Source organism: Myotis davidii, unplaced genomic scaffold, assembly GCF_000327345.1.
Source record: "Myotis davidii unplaced genomic scaffold, ASM32734v1 scaffold209, whole genome shotgun sequence".
Lineage (NCBI taxonomy): Eukaryota > Metazoa > Chordata > Mammalia > Chiroptera > Vespertilionidae > Myotis > Myotis davidii.
Window position 1 is genome coordinate 1955878 of NW_006300047.1, and position 11103 is coordinate 1966980.

An 11103-nucleotide genomic window follows, 5' to 3' on the forward strand; every position below is an offset into this window, starting at 1 on the left:
GGCTTCGCGCAGCCGGTCGGCACCTTCTTGGTGCGTGACAGTCGCCAGCGGAACTGCTTCTTCGCCCTCAGCGTGAAGATGTCCTCGGGCCCCACGAGCATACGCGTGCACTTTCAGGCTGGCCGCTTCCACCTGGACGGAAGCCGCGAAAGCTTCGACTGCCTCTTCGAGCTGCTCGAGCACTACGTGGCGGCGCCGCGCCGCATGCTGGGGGCCCCGCTGCGCCAGCGCCGTGTACGGCCGCTGCAGGAGCTGTGTCGCCAGCGCATCGTGGCCACCGTGGGCCGCGAGAACCTGGGGCGCATCCCCCTCAACCCTGTTCTCCGAGACTACCTGAGCTCTTTCCCCTTCCAGATCTGACCGGCTGCGCAGGAAGCATTAACTCGGACGCCTTATTATTTTTTATTATTAATTATTATTTCCCTGGAACTATGTGGGTTCCCTTCCCCGCCTGGGTTGGAGGGAGCCAGTGTGGGGGGCGAGGTCCCTCCCCCTCTTGGCTGGAGATGAGGCCACAGACCCCTCCCCAACTCTTGGGGGTGTGCCCCCCTCCTGGTGCTCCCTCTGGGTCCCCCTGGTTGTAATAGCAGCTTAATTTAACTATCTGGGGCCAGGACCTCAACTTTATCTCCTACCTCTTCATGTTTACATATACCCAGTATCTTTGCACAAACCAGGGGTTGGGGGAGGGTCTCTGGCTTTATTTTTCTGCTATGCAGAATCCTATTTTATATTTTTTACAACCAGTTTAGGTAATAAACTTTATTATGAAAGTTTTTTTTTTAAAGAAAAATGGTTTCTAGAGCGTTTGCTTTGGTCAAAGGTTTTCCTTGGTTCCGAATAGGTCCAGGGGAAAGGGATCCTAAGACTGACCTGTTTGGCTGGAGGTGGTGTGTGGTCCATATTCTGTGGCTATGCACTCTGCTCAGTTCCCCCCACAGCTCTTGGGGGTAGAGGAACCGCTGGTCCAGTTTTGGTATTGTATGTCTGGTTAAAATGGCAGCTCATGTTTGAGCACTTAATGTGTACCAGGTCCTATGCGGAGCTCTACCTGCTTCCATTTACTTAATCCTATTGAGACAATCCTATGAAGCAGGGCTCTTGGCCCACTTTACAGAAGAGAAAAGCAGTGCAGGGGGTCAATTTGCCTTTGGTCATTCCTGTGTCAAAGAAGACACTTGGGTTTTTATTGGCTGTCCACAGAGACTCTGGTTGAAATGGATGACACAGAGAAAATTTCACTGTGACCACAATAACTTCTAGGAAGGGATGGGGGAGTGGGGGCTTGATGATTTTTGGAAGGAGGATTGGTACATTCTGAAATTCGGCATCAAGGGAAACATTTTAGATGGGATAGAGGATACAGGGTTGGGCCCGACTTCCTTCTTCCCGCCCTGTTTTGTCTGGTGTACTTTTTGGTGAACGCATAACTTGGAGTCAGACGAGGCTTTGTGGTCTGTGGTGGCTGGAGGGCCCTGCTAGCGGCAATTCCCTTGGCCTCTTGGGGCCTCAGCATGGGCCTCAAACATGGGCTTGTTGGAGGAGGTGGAACCCTCAGCAGCAGGTGTCTAGGCATCGCAGAGAAAGTGATGTTCTCAGGAGCCAGGGGAGGGAAGAGCTGCTCCAGGATGTTTGAAAGTCCCCATGATACGGGCTTTATGTCTCTGACCGGCCTGACAGATAAGCCATGCTGGCAACTCAGGGCTGTGCTGCTGCACCCAGTGAATTGAATCATGTTCAGTTAGAGGGGTAAGCAGACATCGCACTTCATTTTTAGAAGTTAGAATGGGCGTCTGCAGCCTTGGACATGCTTATGATGGCATGTCCTAGTATTTAATAATACCTTTCAGGCTCGAAAGTGCAGCATAAAATTAACTTGAAATTTGGAGCTGCCCAGGCTTGTCTTGGGATTAAATAGGCTCCAGATCTCAAGGTTAAGGATGGCCCGGAGAGATTTAGGATCTCAGAGAGCTTTGGCAATTTCATCCTTTAATAAGGTGGGATGGGAGGGAAAGGGGGTGCTGTGAGGTCACTGGCTCCAAGGAAGTGCTGCTTTTTCTTCTTTTATCTACCTCCTTGCCCTTTGTTCTCTACTGTGTGGATCAAGTTCTGTCTTTGTTCTGACTTTCCCTGTCTCATACCCAGTTTGGGCAGGGCCTGAAAAAAACACAAATCCAAGAAGGCAGTGCTTGGGCACACCGCAGACACTTTAGTGAGTACTTAGTGTGTGTAGGGCCCTGTGCTATCTTGTCTCATCCTCACAACTGGCCTGCGAGTTAGAAATCTCTCCCCCCTTTTTATAGGCTCAGAGAGGCACCGGACACACAGCAAGTGATGGAGCCAGATGTTCAAACTTAGATTGTATTGCCTCGGCAGCTGGGTACCACTAGGTAACACAGCCTCCCCCGAGGGCCTAACGGTCGCAATAATAATAACAGCAGCAGCTGCTAACATTTACATATGGCGTTACTGTGCAGTCACCATTCCAACCCCCTAGTTACCTATATTAAGACATTCAACCTTCACCCTAGCCTTACGATTTACTATTAACCTCTCCATTTTACAGATGAGGAAACAGATACTCATCTAAAGAGGGATGAATCCGAAGGTAGTTGACTATTTCCAGGGTTTTTTCCTACTTTAAAAAAAGTTTAAAAGCCACGTCTTCATCACACAAACCCACTCTCCCTATAAAGCCTGGAGCAAAACAGCTAAGAAAAAAACCCCCTCTGACCACACTCCCCGGAGCCGGCCCCTTCTCTTTGTAAGTCATTAAAAAAAAAAACTATTCCAACATAAGTACAGTGGCATAAAATGACCTAAAAGTCCCCAGGGGCTGTACTCCAGGCCCCGTGTGCCTGAGATCCTGTGTAGACACTGGTGCAGAGGAAAAGGGCTGGGGGGTGGCACAGTGTGTGCCATGTGGCTTCCCCTTCAGTGTAGATTCTCTCAAACCTCAGCTTTATGATTCAGCAATGCTGATGTCAATTTACAAGAATGAAAAGTGAGAGGAGGGTTTGTGTGTGTGTGTGTGTGTGTGCATGGGCGGGGGGGGGGGGTTGCATTGGGGGCTCAGGTGCTGCTGAGGTACCCTCCCCAATGAGAGTGGGTGAGCTGGGCAGCACAAGGCATACAGAATGGGAAAGGGGCAGCTCTTTACCATAATGGGGACTGCACGCAGGTACAGGAACAGGCTTCAAGCCACATCAAAGCCACCCTGAGCCAGGGACTCTGATCCCCATTTCAGAGATGAGAAAATGGAGGTACAGAGAAGTACAGTCACTTTGCTCAAGGTCACACAACTCAAACCTGATAGCCAAGACCTGCACCAGGGCCATCCCTCTCTATAGACCACTGGTTTCTTAAAGAGTGGGGGGGAGGGGGGGGGAGAGGAGTGCTGGGGAAATGCATGTTCCTCAGCCTCACCTCAGCCTGCTTGATCCTCCTAAGCTTGTGAGTCGATCTGTTGTTGTCCCAGAGCCAGGAAGTGGAGCACTGAGCCTCTTCCTGAGGTGATGCACATAAAGCACTTAGCACGCAACCTGGCAATAGATCTCCAAACGATACGGTGCTCAATAAATGATCGCTGGGTCCCTACAGCCCCCGTCCACTAGGCACCTGCTGTGTTCCAGGCATTAGGTCCCAAGGACACTTGAAGGGACAAAGTCGAGGGAGTCCTGTCCCTGTTACGGAGTTCACATTCACGGCCCCACACAGTAAATACCGCAACTGAACATGAAACTAAAGAAGCAGGAACATTCCAAGCAGGGATACTGCTCCAGTGAAGACTCAACAAGGTGGCTGGATGAGGGGGTTGTGCTGGGGGGTGGCATATTTTAGAAAGAAAGGTCAGGAAGGTTCCTAAGGGGACACTGACATTGTACATGGGATGACAGGGCGGAGCCAGCCTGGGAGACGGGCATTCCAGGCAGAAAAACAGCAAGTGCAAAGGCCATCAGTTGGGATGAGTTCAGTGCATTCCAGAAGGCTGGCCAAGCTGGAGGGGACTGAATGAAGGTGAGTGGCAGGCGGCGAGTTGGACTGGGTGGGTGGTGGGCAATGGGCAGGGCCAGGGTCCTGTAGACCAAGGTAAAATGTATGGATGTGAGGTGTGGTAAGGAGCCTGGGGGTGGCCTGATGGGATCTGTGTTGTGACTACACCCTGACTTCTAGCTAGAGATGGACTAAAGCAGGGAGGACTGGTGAGAGGGCGTTAGGCTTCTTGCCTTATGTGTGTACTGGTGGGGGTGGGGGGTGTTCATTCTTGGCCAGACCCTCAGCTCCAGCCAATCAGGCCAACAGCAAGGAAGGGCCAGCCACAGGAATGCTGAGACCTGTCTGAACGTTGGGCCTGAGCGTGGGCTAGGGCTGGAGTGGCCAGCCCTGGGGCAGGCAGCCATCAGAAACCACAAGCACGACCAGACCCCAAGCCGGGGTCTGAACAGAGCCCCAGGCATGGCCCGCGGGCTCCAGTGAGGGGCAGAGCTGGCCTCCACTTTGGGGGAGGAAGCAAAAGGCCTGCGAGGAGGCGGACGGGCTGGCTGGCACAGGGTGGGTGTGGCCGGTGCTCCCTGGAGGCTTGTTTTGCATCCCCTTCCCTGGCCTCCACCATCACCATCCGGACTCTCTAGGGCTCGAGCTTCAGATAATAACCGGCTTGGCCTCTTTCGGGGGTATGGGGGTGTCTGAAGACCGCTCAGAGCAGGGATGGAGTTTTCAGCGGGACAAATTCACACGGGACAACGGTGCTCGAGGAGTGCGCTCCAACTCTACCACCGACCCTGGTCCTGGCACCTGCCAGACACCCCCGAGGGACACCTGGGTTCCCCTCCACAAGGACTGGCCCCAAGATGAACCTACCACCCTGTACACACACACGCGGGGCGGGGTCAGGCATCGCCAACCCAGTCCCCCAAGGACTCCCAGCCACGCTCAGGAGAAGGCCCGCCTCCCACGAGGACCCAGAGGCCTGCAGGCGGCCCTTCCCGACGCTCCCTCCTGCTCCTGGGCCTTCGCACATGCTGTTCCCTCACCTTGTGCGTCAAGCGTCTTGGTGTTTCCCAGCCGGTTTCGAGGTAAAGCGCTCATACAAATAAAAGGCGCCTTCACCGAAGTCCGAGGCCCCGCACGACGCCGCGCCCCTGCTCCCGGGCACCACGTGCCACGTGCTGATGACGTCACCACGCCACTCCGCACGCAGCGCCCCCCGCCCCCCAGCCCACCCTACCTCGGCCTCTGAGCCTCTGTGGGCTTCTGGCCCCTTTCGCCTCCGCATGGTCTTAACGCCGACCGCTGCATTCTGCCCACTGGACACTGTGAGCTTCCTGGACTCTGAGAGCGCATATCCTAAGGACATGCCAGGTCAAGGCCATATATCGGGCCCTCCTCCATCCCCTCGAGTCTACAGAGACCAAAAAACGCTTCCACTTCATCCCAGTCCACAACCTCAGGTCTCAAATCCTTTTTTCTTTTTCTTTTTCTTTTTTTTTTTGTATTTTTTTTCCCAAACCCTCTTTTTCTCACTTGGACATGGGGTTAGTAATTGTACCCACCCCATGGGTAAAATTAAATAACAGGGTGCCTGGAAAGTGCTTAACATATGATAGGCAAACCATCACTGGGACTGGCCCTCTGTTTCTTGACTATGGCATTGCTGCTGTTTTAAAACAATGCCATTTATGGAGCACCTAATGGGTGCTAATACTTCATCCCGGCTGCATCGTGAGGAGACAGGCTCAGAAAGGTGAAGGAGTTGCCCCCATGCATGTGTAAACGGCAGGGCCAGTGCTTGATGCCCAAGCTCATGGTTTTATCCACTACAGAGGTCAAGGGTTCATGAATTTATGCTTTATTTCTAGCACCCAGGACCACCCTGGAGAATGTTCAGAACCAGCCAGGGCTCAGAGCATCTCACTCACCTGCCCCCCTTTTTAAAATATATATTTTTATTGATTTCAGACAGGGAGAGAGAGATAGAAACATCAATGATAGGAGAGAACCATTGATTGGCGGCCTCCTGCACACCCCACACAGGATCGAGCCCTCAACCCAGGCATGTCCTGATTAGGAACTGTGACCTCCTGGTTCATAGGTCGACACTCAACAACTGAGCTACACTGGCCAGGCTTGCCCCACACGAACCCTTTCTTTACAGCACGGGCTGGGAAGCCAGGAGAAGCAGTGGGCTGATAACTGCAAGGCTATGTCCGATTTTGGCCTAGGAGAGTGGCCAGGGCTGCTTGGTCAGAAGGGGTGCTGAGGAGTGGTCCTGGGACAGCCTTGGGAGGGGCCATGGATGCAAATGAGGATGGGCAAGGACAGGGGGAAAAGTATGAGCCAGAGAGCTGGAGCCTGTGCAAGGGCAGGGCTGGGAGGGTGACATTCAGGGCTGGCCTCACCTGGGGACCTGCAGGGGCCTGTGTGGTGACACACGTACTCCCACACCTGGGTGCAGCTGGGAGGGGCAGCCAGAGAGAGGCCTGCTGAGGGAGAGGAGGGGGCATGGCCTGGCTAAGCCTCCTCACCAACATTTCCCTCTGGGAGGCAGCACAGAGGAGCAGAAAGAGCTGGGACCCAGGACCTGGGTTTAATCCTGACCCTGTCAACTGTATGACTGTCATGGCCTCATCTATAAATAAGAATTAGACTCAAATAGACCCACGGCTCTGTTTCAAAAGGGTCATAAGGATCAAATGATTTAATGAGTGGAAACAAAATGAATCATCACCCAAATATAGAATTATAATAATAATTATTATTATTTTTCAGCACACAGGTTGCCCAGATGTATTTTAATCAGCATAGCGCATGAAGTCAGACAGACCTGGTCCTATTCCCAGCTCGCCATTTACTACGAACTGCCATGGCTACAAGCTCGCCCACGTCCAATGCTCACTAGGCATTAGGCATCATTCTATGTGACTCATGCACAATATCTCAGTTAATCCTCACAAGAACCATATGAGGCAGGTACTATTTTATCCTCATTTTGCAGATGAGGAAACCAAAGCACAGAGAGGCTGACGTTCCCAGGGTCTCTCACAGAGGGAGGTGGCAGAACCCAGGGGATTCTAACACAGGAGCCCAGTTTTACAGCCACCCCCTAATTTTAAGCTCTAAGTTGAGTCTGTCAAACCATCAGACACTACAGCTTCTCTTTTATTATTTTTTTTGCCAGATCTATTCAAGTTCCAGCTGTTCTGCTACTCAATTCTTATTTTCTTCAAATCAAGCTATTTGTAAGTTTTCTTTGAAGGGAAACATCGTTACCATACACAGGAAGCCAGAATCACCTGCCACAAAGAGATGAGCCTTACAAAATGCAATGACATCCCAACAATGTTAGTGAATTCTAGCTAGATGTTGGTGTCTTGCTCTGCTTTGAAATAAGGTCTGCTCTGTGTTTAGTTGAAAGGGGGAGGGAGGGTGGCAGGGATGGGGGAGAGAGAGAAAGAGAGGTGTCAAGTGTCACGTGTTAAAGACACAAGAGACTTTCTCCTTGACTTAAGCATAAAGACTACAGAAGAATTTAAATAACAAATTGCTGTTTCACATCAGGGGCAGGGCTCAATGTTTTTTTTTTTGTTTTGTTTTGTTTTGTTTTGTTTTTTGTTTTTTTAAAAATATATTTTATTGATTTTTTACAGAGAGGAAAAGAGAGAGAAAGAGAGTTAGAAACATCAATGAGAGAGAAACACCGATCAGCTGCCTCCTGCACACCTCCCACTGGAAATGTGCCCGCAACCCAGGTACATGCCCTTGACCGGAATTGACCCCGGGACCTTTCAGTCCGCAGGCCGACGCTCTATCCACTGGGCCAAACCGGTTTTGGCTGGGCTCAATGTTTTATAAAACTATCCCTGTGTCCCACCTAAACCTAAAACCATCATCCAGAATCCCTCCAGGGCACCCATCCCCCGCCCGGGAAACGCTGCCCAACTTGGCTGCTGGCTGTGCGCTGTGGGCCAGCAGTCCCTTCCCTGACTCTGAGCCTCAGTTTCCTCACCTGTGAAATGGTATAAGCATCCACATCTCACAGGGTGTAGAGGATTAAAAGGAAGCAATTACAAACTGTTAAGCGTGGAGTTCATGTTGTGTAAGAGGCACAATGTTGGCAGGGCAGGCTGGGCGCTACGGCATGCGCCCTGTCCTCATTCCCAACGTGAGAGGCCGAGAATGAAACCCTGACATGCCCAGCCATTTATCTCTGTGCCATTTACCTCTGTGCTAGCCTAGTGACAGGAAGGGCCACAGTTTTTGGAAGGTGGGTCAAAGTGAAACTACCCCTGGTCCAGCTGGGAGGGACCTGCGAGGCTCTCCCAGCCAGGTGAGTAGGGGTGTAGGGGAAGGGAAGGGGGAGGGGGAGAATACACACTTGAGCCTTAAAGTGGGCCTCCCCTTCACTGGCTTGGGAAACTGAGGCTCAGAGATGTGGGTACTAGGAGGAAATTGGGTCAAATTTGATCACTTCACACCCCTGGTCAAACACACTCCTTAGCTCCCACTGCAAGTGAGTATATGATTAGCTGCCGCTCTGTAGCCTTTCTAGGTTGGTACCATTATTGTCTCATTTCACACTCAAGGCAACTGGGACCAGTAGTCCTTGTCTCTGATCTCACAGCCGGTAAAAGCAATAGAAGCAGTATTTGAACCAAGCAAGATGATGCCGGAGTATTCCAATGACTCCCAGCTGCTAGATATGAAGATTCCCATGGGATTTGAGGGTCTTCACCACCTGGCCCCAACATACATTTCTAGCACGCTGTTCTCTTCATACTCCCCATCTGCTACCATCATCCCCGATTTCTCACCATTTTTCTGGGCCTTTTGAGCAGCCTGGGCAAAGCCTTTGATGTTTCCCTTGCTTTGCTTCACTTGGTAAACTCTTACTCAACCTTCAAAGCCCAGATCAACCATCACCCCACCAAGGAATCCCTCCCTGACTCTACCGGGCGCCCCTGCCTCTGTGTCTGCCTCTGTTAAAGCCCACATCAGAGTGCTAAGAGGTTTGCTCGGTCTCCTAGACTTGTGAGTGCGAGGAGAGCAGGGACCATCTTGTTAGCTGTGTGATACAAGCAAGTTACTTAGCCTGTCTGTGCCTCAGTTTCCCCATTATTGTCGTTGCCATCTCCCAGGACTGTTAGAGGGGGAAGTGCGTTGATATCTGTAAGGTGCTTAGAAGCATGCTATATGAACAAAGTCTTCTAGAAATGGGACAGCACTCCACGGTGACAGGCTGACAGGCTGACTGGCTAACCTGAGGAGCCCTGGAGAGAGGATGTGCCAGGGCACACAGGTGAAGGAGTCTCCAACACAGCCCTTTCCTGAAGTGCAGGTGTACCACCCCAGCACCATCCCCACATCAGGTATGTTGGGCATGAGACTAGCAAAAATTCTCCTACATGTTTGTTTTCATGTGAATTGGGGGGGAAATGCATCACCTCAAACCTGAGAGGTGCTGGCTATTATTACCTGAGACAACATGAAAGTAAGTATATAGATTTTTTTAAGTTGGGAGAGGGGCATTTGGTTAGAAAGCGTGGTGAAATTTTGTCTTAAGTGAATGATGAGAAATGCTGGATTAATGTAAAAAGAGAAAGTGTGGGGCGGGGGGAGCCAGAGAGTTGGAAAAAAAGGAGAAGGGAGAGGAGAGAAGGAGATGGGGAAAAAACAAGAAGGAAAAAGAAAAAGAGAGAGAGAGAGAGAAAATATAGACAGAGTGCCAAAGATTAAAAGAAAGGACACAGAGATGGATGGGTGAATGAATGAATGAGTGAATGAATTACTGAATGAATGAATGGGTGAAGGAATAAATAATTCAAGGCCTGTATAAACTAAAGGGCAAATGAATGACGGAGAAGCACTGATAGCCGAGCCGAGTGCCTGGCCCTGCTTGGCTCTCATGTCTGTGTGCCAGGCCCTGCAGGGCCTCTCTGGGCGCCAGGCCTGGTCCATGCCCTGAAGTGTGGCTGTGCCACCACTTGATCCTGCGAAGCCATGCCTACAATACCCTCCAACCAAGTGCCTTGGGCACCTACTCCACGCTGGCCCCGGAAAACCGAAAGTGAAAGCCATCCTGAGCTTCGCCCAGGCCTTCCTGTTCCTCAGCTGGTTTCTTAGAAATCAGCCGCCTGGCTTCCAGCTGCAGCCAGGACTTCCTCCCTCACCCAAGAAGGTGCCGCACTGCCAGCAGTAATGGGCGGAGTCCTGCGTTGGAGTTGGGGACCATACAGCGTGGGCATTATGCATTTGTCCCAGAAGCGTTTATTCATGCTCCCCAAGGGAGCAGATGAATCTGAGAAGCTCAGAGAGTATCTCCCTATCCAGGCCCCACCAGGCAGGTGGCTGGAGAGTTGGGGGCGGGGGCACCAAGAACACTAATTAGCCCTAGGAATTATGGGAGATGTGGAGAAAGGGGAGGCCCCGGGAAGGGAAGGTTGAGTCTTCTAGCATGAATGGGATTGAGCTCACAGGCAGCCTCAGTGGGAGAGGGCATCTCAGGCAGAGGGGACAGCATATGGAAAAGTGATCTATGTTACCTCCCATAATCAATATACCTGCCCCAAAGCAGCAGGTTTCTCCATGTTTTGCAGGACCTCACAGCAAGATTGGAGATCAACTGCAGCCGTGTGACTAACCTCTTCCACCAGATACGCGAGTAGCACCGGGACCCTCGTCACAGCTGTCTGACCTGGGTTTGGACTCCCACACACTCACTTAAATCCTGGGCACCACTCTGGTTGGGAGGAAAAATAAGACTCTGAGAGGCAAAGTGACCGCCTAGCTCACGCCGCCTGCTGGGGAGGAGCTGGGATTCTCACCCAGGTGTGTGGGGCCCCAGATCGCCCCCTCCTTCTTCTATGTGACTGACGTATCAGGCCCTCACAGAACAGACCTGAGCTGACAATCTGTCTCCACATTTTATTTATTTGTTTTTTAATTGATTTTTTTTATGGAGAGAGAGATTTGTTATTCCACTTATTTATGCATTTATTGATTTCAGAGAGGGCGGGGGTGGGGGGGAGAGAGAGAGAGAGAGAGAGAGAGAGAGAGAAACATCAACAATGAGAGAGAATCACTAATCAGCCGCCTCTTGCACACCCC

General features: G+C 51.5%; 1 protein-coding gene across 1 annotated transcript in view; it reads left to right on the forward strand.

Moving 5' to 3' along the window:
- Nucleotides 1–787, forward strand: part of SOCS1 (suppressor of cytokine signaling 1) — a 1632-nt gene extending 845 nt beyond the window's left edge. Inside the window, exon 2 of the mRNA XM_006776305.2 lies at nt 1–787. Coding sequence (XP_006776368.1) covers nt 1–360 — 360 coding nt within the window. The 3' untranslated portion in view covers nt 361–787.
- The last annotated feature ends 10316 nt before the right edge of the window (nt 788–11103 follow it).